Source organism: Cornus florida, unplaced genomic scaffold (assembly GCF_030987335.1).
Source record: "Cornus florida cultivar Cherokee Brave unplaced genomic scaffold, ASM3098733v1 CherokeeBrave_3.0.0_Hap2_Chr02, whole genome shotgun sequence".
Classification (NCBI taxonomy): Eukaryota; Viridiplantae; Streptophyta; class Magnoliopsida; order Cornales; family Cornaceae; genus Cornus; species Cornus florida.
Genome location: NW_026775572.1, coordinates 64,580,176 through 64,601,009, shown reverse-complemented (window position 1 = coordinate 64,601,009; position 20,834 = coordinate 64,580,176). Strand labels below are relative to the sequence as shown.

The window sequence follows — 20,834 nt, the reverse complement described above, 5'->3', positions numbered from 1 at the left end:
AAGATATAAACATGTGGAATTTAATTAACATAAAAATAATTAAATTACTAATTTTCAATAGTTTCCCAAAAATTCTCAAAATAATATATGTGAATGTCCATTCTATGGTGATTGCAAATATCACATCAATTTCACAAAGTGAGCAAGATATAAACATGTTGAATTTAATTAACATAAAAATAATTAAATTACTAATTTTCAATAGTTACCCAAAAATTCTCAAAATAAATATGTGAATGTCCATTTCATGGTGATTGCAAATATCACATCAATTTCACAAAGTAAGTAAGATATAAACATGTAAAATTTAATTAATATAAAATAATTAAATTACTACTTTTCAAAAGTTGCTCAAAAATTCTCAAAATATTATATAGTAAGGATTAGACCAAGATCATCACATATTTCATGTCAAAAGTAAGTTACATGCAAGCTAGAATATATTATTAATTTCTCAAATTAATAAATAAATATATATATAACTTATACTTCACTAAAAAAGTAATTAAGCCACTTAGATAACAAACATAATACATCCCCTACCTTACTAGAGAAAAGTATCTCTAGAATCTAAGGTTAGGAAGCTCCAAATGATTCACCCTTCAAGGGTTATGTAGAGGAGGATGAAGAAAATAAAAAGTATTCCCAAGGTTAAGGCTAGAATGAGTGAAGGCTTCCAAAAATCAAGAAGTAAGCCTAGGTGATCAAGCTTCCATCAATGGTGGCTAAGGTTTTGGTGAGGAAGACAAATGAAATAAGATGTGATAAAATGTGAGTGGAGGAAATAGAAATTATCCACTCACTATGTGGTTTTACACCAAAGTCAACACACACTAGAATGGTCAATTATATAAAAACCCCTCTTTAATGTAAAAATCCCAAAGTGGCCCAAAAATATTTGCAAGTATGTCCCTCCTCTAAATATCTTGCAAACTCAATTGTAAAATGGTCTTTAAGAAAGAAAAAAAATAATTACTTTAAGTAATTACATAAGTAACCCCAAAACAAGAAAGTTTTCAAAGAAAGTGTGCATCCACACCCCTAAGGAAGGAAGAAATTGCACTAATGGCATGCTTTTCTAGGAAAGTAAAAATACACGTTTCTAAGAAATCATATATCATGAGTGCATGCAAAAGTGAAAGCAAAACCGAACACAAAAAGTGAGGTTAAGCGAAAGAAAACGCTAGCCAGAAAAGAAATAATTAAATAAATAAAATAAAATAAACAAAGTGTGGAAAAAGGTGAGGAGATGACACGGCCCTCACGAAACAACATAAGACATCCACAAGGAAGAGTGTCGAGATCATTCCCGAGCACTCAAAATGAAACGAAGGGCTAAAACCCAAACTTTGCAAAGAAACTCAAACGCAAAAAAAAAAATGGAGGAAAAGAAAGGAAGAAAAGTGACCGGGTCATTACATTTCGGGTTTATGGTCTCATATAGGAGAAAAATGACTGAATCCCTTTTCTGCCTTTATTAGATGTCGATTTTTTGAAAAACTTTTAGCCTGATATATATGGAAAATGGTGTAACCCTTTTCTGCCTTTATTAGATGTCGATTTTTAAAAAACTTTGAGTCTGATATATATGGAAAATATTACCTCAAATATATATATGTATATAGTACGTCAAATATATATATATATAGACACACACTATATAATACTCACATATATATAATTGTAAATTTGTAAAACATTTAAGGATAATTTAGTCTTTTAGTATATTTATTTAGGTTAAAGTTTTTTTTGACAAAGTCAAAGGGCATTTAAGTTATTTTATATGGTGTAAGATGTTTAAAGATAACAGTTGGGGTGTGAGTGAAAAACAGAACAAACGTTTGTAACACGAGTGATAGTAATTTTCGAAAAATATTTGAAGGTGATATTTGGCCAAACCTAGGGGTGTCAATGAAATTAACCCAAAAACTTATAATAAATAGGTGATTTGAGTTTTATAGAAATTCTTATAAAAACCTTATATTAATTAAAAATTAAAAACTCATAATAAATAGGTAATTTATGTTAGAATTTTAAAGAAATAAAAACATTTATTATTAATTAAACTTTTTAAAAGGAATTCAATTATTAAACTTTTTATATATTTTCTTGTCTAATTAGAGAAACTAAATTATTTTTTTCTGTTTATATTCCCTTGTCTAATTAGGTTTCTTTTTATTAAAAAAGTCTTAATAAACTTTTTTTTAATTGTGAAAATTGAAATTTCTTTAACTTTGTGCCTCACTGTATACAATATTTTTATATTATATTTCTTTTTTATGCTCATTATTATTATTATTTTTGAAAAGTTAAAACCTATAAAAATTAAAAATTAAAAAAATTAAGGCAGGCCTTAACACCATTTTATAATTTTTTTTTTTTTGTTTTTGTTTTTGTTTTTGTAGATGTAAATATATATATCACAACTAAAAGCAGTCCGTTAAAGCCTTTCGTAATGTTCATTTATAGTTTTTTTGAATTTTTTGGATGAAAAAATTATATGATTTACAAAGAATAATTTGATATTTTAAAATAATAATTTTGAGAGTATTTTAGACATTAACAATGATTCTCTATGCATATGTAATTATTTTGTTTAATTCAACCAAAGTGAAAAATAAAGTTTTAAAATTGACTAATTTGTTGTTTAAGATTTCTAACTCTACTTATGTGTAATTTTCCCTTATAGAACAACTTATAAAAACTCTTTTTTTTGTTAATTAATAAATATTTTTATACTTAAGAATGCACCAAAAATTTTAAAATTTTTGAATACCAAAAAGACTCAAAACAATAAATTAAGATTGAACGAAAAAATAATAATAATAAAAATTGAAAAACAAATTAACATATAAAAAATTTTCAGCAACAAATTCAATTTAAAATCAAGTCCAACCCAAACTCAAAAAACACTGAAATTCCGACTCAAAATAATAAATTAAGAATGAACCAAAAATAAAAAATAAAAACCAGAGAAAAAAATTAGAATCCAAAGTAAACTTAAAAAGAGTAAAATAAAATTAAAAACTAAAGAAAAAAGAAGAATGATAGTAAAGAAAAAAAAAAATAACAATAATGACCCAAAATAATAATAAATTAAGAATGAACCAAAAATAAAAAATAAAAAATGAAGGAAAAAAATAACAATCCAAAGTAAAGTTACCAAATCAACCATTTCTAAACATGCATCAATTAGAAAGAGAAAAATAATAATAAAACAAAAGAAAAAAAAAATTAAAAATACTTCTAAAAAGATAAAGTAAAGAAAAAATTAACAATCCAAGTTAAACTTACTAGATCAACAACAACTATTGCCGCCTTTTTTCAATACAACAAATTTTGAACCATCATGGTTATATCACCTGTTCCACTTTTGAAAGACATGCGTTATAAAAATAATAAAGTTTTATAGAAATTATTTTATTTTCTTTAAATATATTCTTGTCTAATTAGATTTTTTTTTAATTAAAAAACTTATATTTTCTTTTATTAAAAAACTCATACTTCGTAATAAATAGATAAATAGGTAATTTGTGTTAAACTTTTATAGAAACTCTTTTAAAAACTCTTTTTATATCAATTAATAATTTTTTTTTATATTAATAATTAAATACTAAAACTCTTTACAAACACTAAAATACTGAAAGTCTTTTACACTTTTAATAATAATAATAATAATTATTATTATTATTATTATTATATATATATAGTATATATAGATTTATATTTTGGTTTTATATATATAATAGGACTTTTGATATATCTTTAATATGGGAGATTATAGTATATCTTTAATACATATATGTAAAGGATTTTTACATGAAATGTACTTATGGGTTCATTTTTACACTATTACGTAGTTAAAGTCGGATAATTTCACAAAAATGAAGTTGACCCAAATGCTGATATGTAGATAAACTTTTACTATTTATTTTAATTTGTTATCTAAAATACCCTTTCTACTTTTTGAACCAAATTATGTTTTCGCCCCCATTCTCTCTCCTCTACTCGTTCTCTTTCTACCCTCGTCAGACCAAAGAAACCCCAAAATTCACAGAGCTCTCCTATGAATGCAAAAGATTGATACTAGACTGTTGCCGGTCATTCCTCTTCTCCATTACCTCGTTCCCCATCACTCTTGAATTCTTACCTCAAATGAGAAAAACATGAGAAAATATATATATATTTTTTCTCCCAATCAGATATTGGAAATCAAGTAACCATTTAAGATTTCAGAGTGAAAATTTTAGTGGAAATCAAGTAACCATTCAAGATTTCAGAGTGAAAATTTTAGTGGCAACCCATAAAAAAAAAATAAATAAATAAATAAAAAATCAACAATTTCAAGCAGGTTGGGAATTCACCATTAAATCAAGAAAGCCCCAGTACAAGCAAAACAGAAACATATTTGTACAAACACCAATTATATATATATCACACACATAATAACTACAGGATATGGGTATTAAAAAAAGCCAAAAAATCTTTAATACATATGTCTGATCCAGATCCTTGATAATTTGAATTGGACTAGGGCTTGATTCGGAGAGAGAGATTTCGTGTCCACCCACCACCTAAAACGATATATATATATATATATAAAAGCAGCCCTACACGAAACCTGCATAACCTAAGCAGGTATTAACCTAAAAAGAAAGCGAAGAAGCCATTAAACGAAGGAAGGAAGGATCAGGAAGAAGCCATTAATCGAAGGGAGGAAGGATCAGGAGTAATTTTGCATCGCTAAACCTGCATAACCTAAGCAATTATTAATCCTTTGCATCGCTAAACCTGCATAACCTAAGCAATTATTAACCCTAAAAAGGAAAGCGAAGAAGCCATTAATCGAAGGAAGGAAGGATCAGGAGTAATTTTGCATCTATATATATATATATATATACATGGACGAAAAGGAGTCGGGTGGATAGTGATTTCTGCATCTGTATCGAAACCATAATCATTATTGCAGCATTTGCCTGGGTTGCGGTCGCCTTGATACTAGGAATAGTGGTTCTCGCGATTCCTTTGGTGGGATTAATTTTAAAAAATATTAAAGAAATAAAACATCCAAACCATCACACAACATCTTTTCTCGTTGGCGAATGTTTTTTCACAGCTTTTATGTTTTTTTTGTGGCTGTCGTTGATTGCTGTGATTTGCGGGATTACTACTCTCTATTTCTTGCACAACAAAGATGTGAAGCACAGCGATGACCAAGACTCAAGCCAAGTTGTATAGAAATAAATGTTATTAATTACTTAGCTAATTACAAGGGATGGTGTTAATTTGTTGGGATTTTTGTATGCCGATTGGATTGTGAATATTTTATATTGACTAATATGTATTGATTAATTCATAAGATGGATTGAGGTGTCTAGTAAATCATACTAGTTGATTATTAATGTATATAATGGGTGTTCATATGCGGGATTAAATGAATTAGGGATGAGAAGATGAATTATTTATTTTAATTTATTCCCCTGGCTCACAGTAAATTCAAGGTAATTAAAGTGTTTGGCCCCAAGAATCAACACAAGGGTGATTGATCTTCAAGGATAAGACACTAATAATTCTGTTTTTATACATATCATTCATTCAAGATTTTTTTTGAGATAGATGGTTTTTCTTAATATATTTTACTTATTTAAAAAATATATTAAAATCTCTTGATGGGCTTAACTTTAGTCATGATGTTGTTTTTCGTTTTCTTTTTTTTCTTTTTTTTTAAGTCGTGTTTTGAAATTAGAAGTAGGAGGAAATTTAAAGAAGGTTCAAAAGCCAAGAATCATGAAGTTGGAACATGTTGACCAACCTTTGGACTTATGATTTTTAATCTGGCTACGCTTGAACCAAGTAACGATTAACACAAATCTTCTAAAGAAAGAGGGAGAGAAAGATAAGAAGAAAAAAAAAAATTCCCATAAATCAATACATAATTAGTGTTTATGATAATTTTACATAATTTCACAGCAAACAAGTTACACACTATATATATATATATGTTACGGCCTAAGACATGACTGGGATTTTTCACGTCTTTACCACTCCTGGAATTCAAACTTCTGTTTCATAACGTCCACAAAATAATAAGATGACACAAAATTAAATTTAAAAGGTAAAATGACAAAACCAAATATAGCTAAAAAAAAACATCACTACCAATACCATAAACTTCACGGATCATACTACCAAACAGTTTTAATGAGCCCACAGGAAAGCTCCCATGGCGAACTTTCTCTTCTGGTTGACATCTCTGGCAACGGGCCCGGGCCCGGGCCTGGGCAAGCAAGCAGTCCAGCTTCCACTCCGCCATTGTGTCCAGGTAGTGCAGCGGCATCTGAAAGCAGCCACCGCATCGCTCCCTCTTGTGCCGCCTGTTGGCTCTACCACCTACATTTTCAGACGGTCTTGCAAAGGACTCCATACCACCTCCACTCAATTTTTCTCTCTCTCTCTCTATGCTTTCTTCTATTCTCTAATACTATATTTTAACTTTTCAGGAACCCCTAATCTTAGGGGATCCATAGCTTAATACCCTACCTGCCCTCAACCCAGATAAACCTAACACAATCTGTATAGAGAGAACAAATAATAAATAAATAAATAAGAATTGAAGAGGTAATTTCACCAATGACCAAAACCTAACCAAACGGCTTATAATTTCACCATAGGACCACTTGTTTTGCCTCTCTACAAAGCTATGTATTTGCATTGCTCATTTTTTAAAAAACTTTAATCTATAGCTATTTGGGATTTTTTCTTTTTTTTTTTAATTTTAAAAAAAGGCGTGTGTGTGTGTGTGTGTGTGTGTGTGTGTCTCACCTCAGAAGAACAATTTACCTCTTGAGTCGTATTGTTTTAGGTAGTCTAACAAAATCAAACAGCAGTGAATTCTTTGAGGGGGACAAGGATTGCTGCTAACCTTCCCAGACCTAATCAACATCATGTATAAAGAATGCTAGTAATAATGCAATAATTAAATACAATTTTCCTCCAATCGTTCTGGTAACTATTTCAACCAATTGGAGCATTTAATATGAGCTACACAATTTCATTATAAACATAACTGACATCAAAATAATTGGTAATGGAAGACCTAAAGAGATTATAAACCACCACATCTAGTAGACTAACAAGGGAATGGATACCGCAAGACCAACAAGAAATTTAGTGACCAATGTTTACAATCAAACAGGACTCTCATTATGACAGGGTAACAGTAAGGGCACAAAGACTTATCTTATGGATAAAATAAATTGTACAATATTGGAACTTCTATTATTTGTTCTTTTTCCATTTCTATCAATACTTTTTATTCAAATAGGAAATAAAATATTCAAATATTAATACGTGATAGTGTTATTGAACGGTTTGAAATGTAGTAGTAATGATCTCCATCGCTTATCATAAATTCCTAGTAATATGTTAAATCATACAAATGACAGAATAAGGTTTCACACTTTCTAGTTTCATGTTTGCTAAAGATCCTATGCTTTACATAACAACCATTCTTTTTTTTTCGGGGCTAGATGACTATACAATGTATTAATGCCTGGTCTATAATATTTTTCTCCATCAACATAATTTATAGAATAAGCTCCCGGCCGTCAAATAAATAAGAACTCCAGACATGATTCAAGAATCAAAAGGTGACTTATGCTATAACAACCACATCTCTGTAGTTTGGGGAACATGCCTTTAAAAAATCAACCTAAAACTTTTTGCAGACGGTTGCTTTTAGGAACCTATGGAGACTGGACAGGGAATTTTTTTGGAATGGACAACTTTTCTCCCAAAGTGCAACAAAATCAAGTAATTATCGAAACTTGATACAAGTATATGGAGACTCATCAATTCCTCAAATGGTATAATACACTTCCATACTAGTAACTTCAATAGGCAGAAGCAGGGTTGCTTCTTTGTACTACTGATAATAAAAGACTAGACTCTACACCACTGCAAAATTAGTTCTCTTTGACACTACTGCAATGGGCTCTCTAAACAAGACGAAGCCTCCATAAAACAAGTAAAGTTTACTAAATGGATGCACTTATTAAAGAATTAAAATGTACAGACCTGAACGGTTAAAATGGATCACATGATGACTACAGTTTACTTATAATCAAAGAAGGTTTTAAAAGTTCAGTAGCTGTATTCTATATTATGTCCTTTAAGAAGCTGGATTGAGGTCTTTCTGCTACATTTAACCTACCTTTATATGCTTTCTATACGAAGGGAGCTCAGAAGCCAGATAAGAGTGTTACCCAACATTATAAGTAATCTATGATACTTCATTATGCTTTTTATTGCAAGTTTTAGTACCACCATCGTCACCAAACCATAACAAACACTGCCACCACCCTAACAATATTATCACCACATCACTACTAACTACTAACCCACAGCTTCCATAGCAAATTCACACTTACCAGCACTATGATTCATCAGTGCTGTTGCTACCTTGTAAACCATGTACCTTTTCATACTACGATCCCCTCTTCATAGTTACAATCATGACAGCACTGTGCACACATTGGGCACATCCACCACTATTATAAACAACTAATACCACAATAATGACTTGAATTAATTTTTGGCAAGCAAGGTCAAGCTAAAAATTTACCACTATAATCAACAAGTTCTTTAATATTCTTCTTCTTCTTAATATATATATTTCTATGCTTACTCTTGATAGGATCCCTTTCTTCCCCGATTTTGTTCGTTAATGGTTAAACCCATGGAAAAATTAGATCAAACAAATTTCACATAGTAAAAGAACAGCCTCTCATTAATTTTTTCCTTTTGAATGATAACATACCAAAGAATTGTATGCTTTGATGAAAGATGATTTATCAGGAATCTGATTTTCGATCAACAGAAACTTCAATGTCATTCTCAGGGGATGCTTTTACAGTCAAAGGCAAATCTAGCAGCATGTCTGGTGGGGCAAAATACATGTGTAGTGACATCATGCAGACGATGATACCCAAGAAGAGCTGCACATACACAGAGAAAAGAAAGACATATAGAAGATCAATAATTGGTAATCACCAAACTGAACAGGAAGCCGAATGCTGAATCTGGTTGCAGAGAATTAGATACATAAATTGAGTGTCTTAAAGACCTAGTTATTCAAAAGATATTGATTAAGGATATAAATAATACAATATTGACCTATCGTAGCATTAGACATAATTTGGAAAAAGAAATTGTTCGCTCCGGTCTTAAAATGCATGTGATCATCCTACACATGCAGCTACAATGACAACCACCATGACAAATGAAAGGACAATAATGTGGTATTACTAGAAAAAAAATAATGTGAAATAATATCTCAAATCCTACATAATAAAATAAATAAATAAATGTTTAAAATAGGATTGTCCTATTTTCCATCCAGTTTGACAAGTGTCCAGATACTCCTCTGAGAGAGTGATAAGAAAACCACAGTTTGATCTTTTTTTTTTTTGGGGGGGGGGGGGGGGGGGGGGGGGAAACCAAAAAGGCAAAGAACAAACTTTTGGAAGCTTACCTGCAATGTTGGCCTGAAATTGAAGAGGAACACAGATAAACTCATTGTCATTAACATGGCCATTGACGTTGAATATACCTACAGAAGCAGCCAAAGAGACCTGAATTATACAAATCAAATAAAAAAGCAAAGAGGAACATCATATTAATGAGCATTATCAGATTAACATGCCAGGACGTCAGGTTATTGTCCGCTGACTGCTAAGTAGACACTGGACGATTTAGCTCATTCAAACCTGATGAACTTGAACTTCAAATATTGATCAACTAAACTACAAGGCAATAACCAGGACGCTTCAACAATGATCAGATGAGAACTGCAACCGATTGCCTCCGATAGCAGTCTTATACATGACTGCAGGGGTAACAGTAATCATAAAATCCAACTGGTTGCAATACAGTGCTCGGTTGATAGTGTTGTCAGGTGTGATGTGATGTTAATCATTAAATTTGATCTCAGCTAGGTAGCTGCTGACCAGCTGATCAACAAATATAATACACCGAACCTTTCCCTTGCAATTTTTGTCTTCCTTTTCCATTTTTGTTCATTGTGGAATGATTGGGAAACTAGCGACAGTATGGAGCAATACTGGATTTGGTTCTTTAGAGATGCAGTGCTCGGTTGATAGTGTTGTCAGGTGTGATGTGATGCTGTTAATCATTAAATTTGATCTCAACTACGTAGCTGACCAGCTGATCAACAAATATAATACACGGACCTTTTCCCTTGCAATTTTTGTTTTCCATTTCCATTTTTGTTCATTGTAAGTGTGGACAAGTATTTCTTGTTATATTGTATCAAAAGATCATCCATAAAGATTCAGTTATCAGATTCCATTGTTTTTACATAACTTTGTTACTCTGATATATACCTAAACAACTTCACATACTTGTTATTCTGTGAAGCTAATGACTTGCATCCTTATGATCAAGGCATAACTCATAAGTGGCAATGTTTATCTAAGAAAATTGTATCTCTAAATCTGATTCATATTCATAGTATTAATGTTCATATTGGTATCTCTAAATCTGGTTTCAACTAAATATTAAACTTATTTACCAGTCCACCTTGTGGCCTGTTGGCTTAATGGCCTGAACCCTAAACCAAAAGGCCAAGGTTCAAGACTGGTAGAACGTATGCCAAATATTATAATTATTTGGTTCCCTTCCTTTCTAACCACCATTATTACTCTCATCCAATAATTTACTCTTCAAACTATATTATCAAAGAAATTTATTAAAACTCAATTGATCTAAACTACACTAAGCGTAACCGTAACCTATTGGTGTTGCCCACCGGAACCTGTTTTGCCACTTCAGCTGGATTTAAGCCCAAAGAAAGGAAGGATATATTAAGTTCATAGCTAGCACCAAACTTTTAGTCGAAATTTCATGAACAGAATTGTAAAATCATTCCTTTTTTTCTCAAAATTTCATTTTAAATAGAATAACGTGATATTCTAGTGACAAAAAAAATCGGCATTTGTTCAACCTGCTCCCCCATTATGGCAAGATTCAATGTTGAACTGTTACTAAACTTACGATAAAGGCCAGCACTCATTTAGTACAAAATTGTTCCTAAATATGCAGTCATTTAGTACAACATTGTTCCTAAATATGCACTCATTTACTAAACAAAACCACATGACAACTTTATATTCGTTCAGTTTAAACTGCCTATTATTTATTTATTTTTTTTGACAATTGTCTGACTGTCTAATACTCATGTTAAAGGATTTATATACTTAAGTTACGCCCTCTCTAATAGCTTAAGCTTTTGGAGTAGATGGTAGTTAACATAGTATCAAAGCCAAAGTTCAAACCTCACCGCCACCTTAATTAAAAAAAATAATTGAAAAACACATGTTGGACCAAAAGAAGGCTACATGTGAGGGAGCGTGTTAAAGGATTTATATATTTAAGTTACACCCTCTCAAATTACTTAAGCTTTTGGAGTAGATGCTAGTTAACAATTCAATATGCTGATTACAATTTTGAATTTCATAAATTTTGAAGATCAAAATTTTGGCCCACTGCCGTTTACCAGAAAAAGAAAACAAAAAAATTTGGCCCAATGCCTAGGTGTTTCCAAATTTGCAAATTTTGATATTTAATTACATTCAAACCTTCCATTTTAATAAAAATCATCTTCTTCTTTTTCTTAGGTTTAGTGGCTGAAGGAAGGTAGCAAAGCATGTTGAAATTATATACAAATCTCAACCACAATAAAAAGTGATGCAAGAGTGATGCTTATGTCACTTAACTAAAAATCTAGCATGTATGTAACAACAAAATAGTATCATGACTGCAACAATGGAAGAACAAATAAGAATCTACAAATTTTCTTCCGTAATTTAGTGTCACCATCTGAGTCCGTTACTACTCACGTAAGTGATTTAGCAAACAGACATTATCAAGTCAACAAGGTCCAAGAAAACAAAATTAACAATAGAGAGTACAAGGAGATACCTTTACAATATTGTCTGCATACTTCATTAACCATGAAACCAGAAGTCCAGTGGACCCCAGATTAAACACCACCAGCCAGGTTGTGATACTGTATCCATTAAAAATTCGTTGCCACCATGGTCCATTCTCAAATCCACCTTTAAAATCATCCGCAAGAAGTCGTGCCATGTTAAATATTGCACCAAACCTAGATATAAGAATGTATTTTTCTGAATCAGCTAACCAATACCCCTTACAGGCTTTCAGCAATGGAACACAATATGGCCGTATTAAATCAAATTCAAAAACAGAAGTATCACAACATTGGAAAGCATACTGATTCTGTAGCATGCCCTGGTGTCACGGACACAAATTAACTTTTATTTCGATAAGCATGTCCATTAAACAATATATTTTTAATGTTAAATATGAAGCCATCATAAAACTTTAGGACAAGAAATTGCTGTGAAACCTTAATTTCCCCCTAGGTAGGGCTTGGAGTTTGCATACCCCTAGCTGAACCTTACAAAATATTCATTGATGTATAAGTGAGAAGTCAGCAGATGCTATTCATCTTTATGTAATCATATATATTATATAATATCATTCCAGAAATTAGATGTGATATTGATTTCTTAAGCATCTATTAAACTAATAATGGGACCTAAAAATTTGGCAAATCACAAAAGAAGAATAATGTTTCCCTAGCTCTCAAAATTTTAATGATTTGAGATGCCCATAATAATACATAAATTATTTGGTCTAGATCATATTTATATATTTTCATTTGATTTGATTTTTCCAACAGTCAACCCTCAAAATACCTTCAAGGAAAACTAGTACAATAACTGCTTCTAAGAATTCACTGCATATAAGGATTACAAGAGAATGAGATTCATAACTTCATGCAAGCACATACAGGAGTGTCGTGTCATTGTGATTGAGAATAAGTCGTGGAGATCTGTGTTTGACCAAAGAAAGGAAACCTACGCGTATAATTGAACGTTCTGCCAGTATAAGCTGTCATTATTCTTCTTCATCAAAAATTCTGTATAAACACCCGCTAGCGCTGAAAGACAAGCAGACAGTATTCCCAACATGTACCCCTGAATTGACGATGAGAAAAGGGACTCACATGAAGCCTCTCCACAGCCTTTGACCTATATCTCAGAAGAGAGAAAATACATGAGAATTACAGTGGAAATTTCTGCATATGAGAGATATTTTCACTGGATCAGACGTTTAAAGACGCTTGCAGTCATGACAAATAAGTGCAAGAAATTTGTTGTGGCATAGGAGAGAGTATTATTAATGGCTTTCAAGATGGTCCCTTCAAACTACAATACAAGTGTAGATTGGAAAGCATTCTTTTGTGACAATATGTTGATGTAACACCTCTGTGAAGCTAGATCTCATCCTAATCATGCATACTTTAACTCTGTGTCAAACTAATACTTAGGTGTGCATTATTCTATTCTACAGGTAACACAGAGTTGACCAAGATTCCCTGACTGCTGCCAGTGTTCTGCCAGAAATTGCCTCTCAACGTGCAAAACAAACATGAGTGAGATTATAGCTACAGTCACTTGACCAGTTTTAAAACTATGATACGCTGAAAGCTTTGCTGGGACATAACCTCATTTCTTGACAAGCACTCAAATGGATGTTCTAGTAGAACATCCTCCTGGCCCACCGACCATGGAGATATATTTGCTCTGTTGTTAAAACGTTCCCATTTTAAGTATTCTAGCTGTTCTTGACACCTTAAGAACACATATTTTCTCTAATAGCTTAAGTCACAAAGAGAAGATATTTGATGCACGACAAGTTATAAATATACAAAACGACATGAAAAATGTAAGTTATAGATCCCATTAGCACCTGGCTTGTGGTTGTTCCAACAGCCAATAGAATAATTGCCATCCACTGCAAATTAGAGAGTTTCCTCCTCAAGAAGAGCCTAATAAAACATAAAATAGAAATAAAACGCTAATTTGTAAAAAGCAATCAATATCTGAAGGCCTAAATTTGATGATTGAACAGAAACGAAATTTAAATCTTCAATATAGAAATATTAGGTTTGATGTGATTCACAATTAACAAAAAAAAAAAAAAAAAAAAAGGGGACTAAGAGCAACACCTGAATAGAATTCCAGTCGTCACAATCTTCAAATTGCCCATTATCTGATATGTGGATGTGTCCACATATGTCAAGGTAGCAAATTGAACATTATTGTGGACAAGGTATATGATAGATGGAATTGGGTATAAACGAACAGTCTTCCATTCCGTAGTCATCCTTGGAGGAGGTGATCTCTTCATTTCTCTCCAAAGAAGAACACTAGATACAAGAAGCTGCAATTTAACAGATATGATGTTTCTTAGAAAAGAACAACAATTAAAAGAAAAGTCTCAACAAGGTAATGAAACCATCATCATATAATTCACACATGAATATACAACTTTACCAAGATGAAAAACAATCTTTCTCTAAACCTAAAACATTTCTGTACAAAGCTAGTTATTTCAATCAAATTTTGAAAATTGATCACAGCAATCAGTTTGCTGCTATATACACCAGATTCAACAAATAGTTAAGTACCTCGTAAACATGAAGATATGAACCTAATCATATTTGTAACAAACTGTGAAGTACCTTAAACACTTCAGCAAGAAAAGGAACGGTCGCATAGTCATATTTATATCCCCCATTACTCTGTGACAGTGTTGTCAAAATTCCCTGCAGTACAATGAAAGATGGGAACCTAAATATCAAACAACTAGACATGGACCCACCTCTCTTGAGCCGAAAATGACACCAAAATAACTGAGTTTTTTTATCATCCATTCGTAATTAGTAGTCATTTGACTAAAGACAATTACACTTTCGAAATTTCTTGATCAATATGATGAGTAGAGTGTAACTTTACATCCGTGTTCTTTTACATTCATGAGAGGGGTCTTGGAGATCCCCGAAAACGACAGTGATGACGAGGATGATGCTATGAAATCTATATTGCCATGGCTATGCAGATTAGCATTGATTTTGAGACAAATGCCACATAAATTCGTCAAATGGTTGAGCATTATTTGATTAACAAAGTGGAAGTACTTTTTGGGATTTCTCAAAGCAAAAAAATTGCTTCGAGTTCTGCTCAAAACAGCAAAATATTATTTTCAAAATGCTAACCAGTTTGTCTTGAACAGAGATTTTAAATCTCAAAAAATTAACTTAAAAATTATTAGTAGGTTATAACGATATATAGTTCACTAATAAAGTAACTAAACATCTACGAAGTGAATCGATTAAAGTAGACGAAAGACTGATCAACTTCAGCGATTATACATATGTATGGAGAGAGATATGAATAGTCATACAGATCCGATAAACCTAAAACAATTAAGAACAGAACAAGATTAACGATACTAAAGAATTAGGGTTTTTATTTGGGTTACAGAAATACCTGAGAGCTGGTGAGGACGGTGAGGAGAGAAGCAACGACGTACCACTGCATCTCCTACACTGTCTCTCACAGGAGCAGTGTGCATCTGGGGGAGCTTTATATTTCTAGTTTTGCAAGAACATCCTCTCTTTATATTTGCACAAGTACATGTGATGAAATACTGAAACTCTTTACATCAGTCCATCAGATTCATTATATCTATAGAAAAAAAAAAAAGATATACACAAGTACATGTGATGAGATGAAAGTGAGATTGTGGGGCATGAACCAAGGGCGGATCCAGGATTTCTCAATGGGGTGGGCTAAATCAAAATATATCAACCAAAATCAACTGTTGTTTAATTCAATTTTAGTTAACTAACAATGTTTCTTTAGACAATTGACTGATTAAGGCCTAGAAAATCCTATTTGGGTAATTAATAAAAAAAAAATTACCAATTTATTTCTGAACAATTCACCACTCAGTACCGTCTCTCTTCTTTTGACCAATTTACTAATCCTATTTGAGAATCTACTAGTGGAAGAGTGTGAGGTAGTTCATGGCAAGCCCCTTCCAACACTATAGAATTCACTCAAAAGCATGCTTTTTTTAAGTATTTTAATTTTCAAGAAGTAACTTTAGAGCTTTACCCTATATTAAGTACTTTTGCTTGTCAAAGTTCTTGTTATGAATTTTTTTTTTTTTTTTAGTTCTGAAAAGATTTCCATCTTCAAAAAGCTTGGCATGTTGATAAAAATTGTTTCAGATTCAATCTCTGCAGCTTTCTAATCCAATTCAGATTCTTTTTTTTTTTTTTTTTTGCCCAGATTCAAATTTTCTTGTACACATAATTGACAACCAAAAAAAAACAGAAATAGAAGTTATAAAAATAAAAAATATATATATTTGTTTTGCTGAAATAAAAATGTAGATCACGGTGATTACCTCAAAATGCAATGCAATGCAAATTTTGTTACTTTATAATGTAAAAAAAAAAAAATTTATATAAAAATGATCAAAAAAAAAATCACCAAATAGGATTTAGTTTGCAAAACAAGAATTACAGACCTTGATTAGTTGATTTAGAAAAAAAAAAAAAATTTAAAATAAAACCCATACATACAAGTTAGCAGTTGCAGAGAGAGATGAGGGCAAGCTTGAGAGTTGAGAGACAGCGGCTGAGGCTTGCGAACGGCGAACCCGAACTGGAACAGCGGGCAATGGAAACGGAAAGATATGCCGATATGGGTTTTATTTTTTTGAACAATCTGAAATGATATGCCGATATGGGTTTTGATATAAGTAATAGGTTTTGATTCTTGCAGACAGATAGACTGAAATATATGGGTTTTGAACTTCTGATTTTGTAGATTTTGTAGTTTGCAGTTGCAGTGAGAGAGAGAGAGAGAGTCGAGAACGAGAATAGAGATGGAGGCGATTGAGGAGGCTGAAATTATTTGCCCTTTGTCAGGGCCAGCCCTGGGCTTATTTGGCTTGGGCCGTTGGCTGAGTTGACTTGACCTTGATTCATTGAGGTCCGCTCAATGTCATTTGAGGCCCTAATAAACTTTTAATATTTAATATGTATTTATTAAATAATAGTTAATAATATATATATCTATACTATTATTAAATATGCAAAGTGTTGCAGTGTTTCAGTATTTATTTATTAATTTTAAAAAATATTTATTAATTGATATAAAATTCTAAAAATTACTTAATTAAATTCAAATTACCTAATAAATCTATACTATTATTAAAAGAGTTTATATAAAATAAAATAAAATTTAATTAGACAAGAATAACTCTACCACAAATTATCTATTTTATTTTCAATAAAACTCTATCACATTAAACAAAATAGACAAAAATATATTTAAAGAGTTTTATACTTAATAAAATTCAAATTACCTAATAAATCTATACCATTATTAAAAGAATTTCTATAAAATAAAATAAAATCTAATAAAATAAAATCTAATTAGATAAGAATAACTCTACCACAAATTACTTATTTTATTTTCAATAAAACTCTATCACATTAGACAAAATAGACAAAGATATATTCAAAGAGTTTTATACTTAATAAAATTCAAATTCCGCACTGTAGCGCTAAACACTGGAGCGCTAAATACTGTAGCTTTAAAAACCTAAACTCTGTCTCGTTTATATCATCGTTTGCAAGCCTCTGCCTCATGTCTGCTTCAAGAAAGCCCTAGCCTCTCGCCTCATCTGCTTCAAGAAAGTTCTACCGATCGTCATCCCTTATCTGCGAGCGTCGATCGGCAACGGAGACTCAACGGCCGACCAACACTTCGCATGTGAATTCACCCTCTCTTCTCAGATTCTCCCTCTTCTCAGATTCTGTTTCTTATCAGATGCTCTCTCTCCTCGTGTATGAAGATTTTGCCCTAGAATCTGCAATTTTCTTCCTGAATGTGTATGTGTATATCTGTATGTGTATATCTATATGTGTATATATAACAATTTGTCTCAGTGCCCTCAAATCAAAGACCTCTTCAGCCCTAATTCCTTTGTTTTCGTTTGCTGAATGTGTATATATTTACATAATCTGTTTGAAATATTTTCGAAAATAGAAGAAGTGTTTAAAATATTTTTCATTGGCTGGATTTGGTGGTTGTCGATTTTTATAGATTGATTGTTTTATTGGTTGTCATTTTGTTGTGCATATGAAATTTTATATATAAAGGCTTCACTTTTGAAAGTTCCTCTAACATCTATCAAATTTTTTAGAATTTATTGCCTAACAAATTTATAGTTATAATGAATTACACTTAAATCTGTCATTAATCTATCCATCATGCTTTTGAGTGAATTCCACAGTGTTGGAAGGGGCTTGCCATGAACTACCTCACACTCTGCTTCCACTTGTAGATTATCAAATAGGGTGTAAATTGGTCAAGAAGAGATAGGGTACTGAGTGGTGAATTGTTCAGAAATAAATTGGTAATTTCTTTTTATGAGTTTAAGATTGATTGTTGAATTGATTGTCATTTATGCGCATTAGATATATGTCGAAACCTATGAGTCCCAACTTCTAAGCTACTTACTTCTGTTTCAACTTGGCCAAATGGCTGGAATTTCTTATGTTTTTTCCTGGTGTGCGCGTGTGTGTGTTTGTGTGTGTTCCTGGAACTAGATTCTTGCTGATGGTACCTAATAAGATACCTATCCAGATCTACCAAGAAAATGAACCAATTTGAGATTGTCACAACACTATTCATATTGCAGATGACATGTGCCACATATAGCCAAATATGCTGAAGCAATTTTTCATTGCCCAAGTCTCACGAAAGTTTTGTCCTTATATATGTATCTTAGCATCATTATTGCATTAAATGCCATGCTAAATTTCCAGAGGCCTTCAAATGTGGTTTCTAAGTTTCTCATATTAATATATAGAGGTTACTTTGTAGACACATCTTGGAAAAAAGTATTCTGAAAATGGCCAAATATTGAAGTAATTAACTACTAGAGACCATAGAATTTTTTTTTTTTTTTTTACCCTAATCCAAAACTACTAGCAGAGGAAAATAAAAGCAATACTTCTTCCACACACGATGACAAATATGATGGGTCAATTTTTCTCCAAAACTTCCTTTTGAATGCCATCTGAATACATAATCATTGTTATAATAGACCCTGTTAAATGCTTTGAATGCTGAAATATGTTTTTTTACTACTATTTGGTACAACATACTTTATCATATAAACTGAAAATATGCATTTCAGAAAATAAATAATAATAATAATAAAAGAAGTAGAAATATGCCTATCTAAGTCTGCAAATGTTCTCTCTCTTTAAACTGCTGGTAATCTATAGTTACCATAAGAACTATGTAACTATAAACTGGATTTCTTTCTGATGAAAACTGTTTGATGTTGACTTGGGACTCCTGGGATACTTATGAGATTCTCACTTGGAAAGTCTAATTAGTGTACCATATGCTTAGAATGAGCTTTCTATTAAATCTGTTAAGTTAATAATTCTTTGAATAGCTTTAATTTTCAGTTTCCTCTTAGATACTCAAACCCTTACTCTGTGAACATGGTACTTGAACACTTAATGTAGAAGTAGAGTAGATAATAGTTACAATTTAAAAAATTTCAAATATTATATAGGAGTTCATTCATAGTATTATATGTTCAATGCTAAGTTGTAGAAGTGTGTTAATTGTTGTAGTGATGTATCAAAGTACTCAATTAAGTTGTGTTAGCCACTTTGGTATACAATAATTATTCATATAGTATTAATTGTTGTAGTGATGGATCAAAGTGCTCAATTATTGGATGGGGATAATGTGGTCGAGGATTAAAGTTCTCAATTTCTATGGAGTGAAAAAAATGAAGAGATCTTAATAACTTTGATGGAAGAAGAAAGAAAGAATGGAAATCGAAAAGGCACCACATTTTCTACTGAAGGATGGAAAAATTTAGAAGAAGGGATGTTAAGGTTGACTAAAGAAAAGTATACGAACTTACAATTGAGGAATAAATTCAATGGGTTGAGAGACAAATATAAAGCATACAAAAAATTTCTATCCAACACTGGTTCATCATGGGACCCTGTAACTGGTCAGGTCACACTTACAGATGCCCAATGGGAGGAGACGGAAAAGGTTAGTTGGAATACATTATTTGTAATATTATCTATTGTTTCATATAAATTAACAATAATATATAATTGCAGCAAGTCAGGCATGCCAAGCGGTTTCGGAAAAAAGGGTACAAACATTATGATCTGCTTAATAAGTTATTTGGTTATACATATGTAACTGGTAATCGTGCTCATCCTTCAAATAGAAGCCCATGTATTAGTGGTGATGAGGGAGATGAAAATCCTAATGAGATCAATGAAGTGGTGGATACTTCTCATCATAGGAGTCAGTCTCCTAACCTCACTCATACAAGATCAACTAAAGAGAGCTTTCAAAAGATAATTTCCTCTGCTATGAGTGGATTTGGTGAATATTTTAAGAAAAAGGCAGAGGCACTAGACAAGGGTGGAGGCTCAAGTGGTATGTCTCAAGTTGATCAAGACTCCGCTAAAGTTACTGAATGCTTGCAAATCTTAGAAGACATGGGACCAATTGATGGAGACACATTTTTCAAGACCCTAAAATAATTTCGTGCAGATCCGCTCTGGAGTAGAGTATTTGTTAACTTAGTGATGAGAAGAAGTGGGACTGGCTTGAAAGGCTGCGATAGGCTGCAACATTATGTGTTGATGGGTTGCAATTGTTGTGTTTGTTTGAGACAATGTTTTTTCTTTTGGTGTTTGTAATTTCTATTTGGGATTTGTTTAAGCTAGTAAACTTATGTCTGTGATTTAGAACTAGTAAACTTATGTCTGATGTTAAGTCCCTGGATTTGTTTTGCTAATGTTTATT

General features: G+C 31.9%; 2 protein-coding genes and 1 long non-coding RNA gene across 9 annotated transcripts; 2 read left to right on the top strand and 1 right to left on the bottom strand.

Moving 5' to 3' along the window:
- Positions 1-3,986: 3,986 nt before the first annotated feature.
- On the top strand, positions 3,987-4,894 carry LOC132295161 (uncharacterized). The gene is made up of 2 exons (XR_009478346.1): positions 3,987-4,638; positions 4,680-4,894. It is a non-coding gene; the product is annotated as an uncharacterized LOC132295161 (long non-coding RNA).
- A 1,003-nt stretch (positions 4,895-5,897) lies between these two features.
- On the bottom strand, positions 5,898-16,890 carry LOC132295160 (CMP-sialic acid transporter 1-like). Of its 7 annotated transcripts, XR_009478344.1 has the most exons (11): positions 16,547-16,890; positions 15,444-15,603; positions 14,636-14,719; positions 14,120-14,334; positions 13,861-13,939; positions 12,970-13,139; positions 12,001-12,187; positions 9,533-9,610; positions 8,819-8,996; positions 6,841-6,932; positions 5,898-6,571 (listed from the first exon to the last, which is right to left on the bottom strand). XR_009478344.1 is itself a non-coding variant. In XM_059793300.1 (10 exons), the coding sequence occupies exons 2-9, from the start codon at positions 15,492-15,494 to the stop codon at positions 8,853-8,855; spliced, it is 1,008 nt and encodes a 335-aa protein (XP_059649283.1). In that variant the 5' UTR covers positions 15,495-15,603; positions 16,547-16,890; the 3' UTR covers positions 5,898-6,932; positions 8,819-8,852. The 7 variants fall into 7 exon arrangements, 5 of the variants coding, with proteins under 5 accessions (XP_059649283.1, XP_059649285.1, XP_059649284.1 ...); XR_009478343.1 differs by having other exon boundaries at positions 6,841-8,996; XM_059793300.1 differs by having other exon boundaries at positions 5,898-6,932.
- A 2,921-nt stretch (positions 16,891-19,811) lies between these two features.
- On the top strand, positions 19,812-20,569 carry LOC132296342 (uncharacterized). Its single transcript, XM_059794554.1, has 2 exons — positions 19,812-20,063; positions 20,135-20,569. Exons 1-2 carry the CDS (start codon positions 19,812-19,814, stop codon positions 20,567-20,569), a joined length of 687 nt encoding a protein of 228 aa, XP_059650537.1.
- Positions 20,570-20,834: the final 265 nt, after the last annotated feature.

Coding starts and splice junctions, on each gene's coding strand:
- LOC132295160 (XM_059793301.1), bottom strand. CDS start 15,494: ATGCAGTGGTACGTCGTTGCTTCTCTCCTCACCGTCCTCACCAGCTCT. Junction 14,720..15,443: donor CCGTCCTCACCAGCTCTCAG/GTATTTCTGTAA, acceptor ATTGTACTGCAG/GGAATTTTGACAACACTGTC. Junction 9,611..12,000: donor ATGCAGACAATATTGTAAAG/GTATCTCCTTGT, acceptor CTGCTTCTGTAG/GTATATTCAACGTCAATGGC.
- LOC132296342 (XM_059794554.1), top strand. CDS start 19,812: ATGGAAGAAGAAAGAAAGAATGGAAATCGAAAAGGCACCACATTTTCT. Junction 20,064..20,134: donor AATGGGAGGAGACGGAAAAG/GTTAGTTGGAAT, acceptor ATATAATTGCAG/CAAGTCAGGCATGCCAAGCG.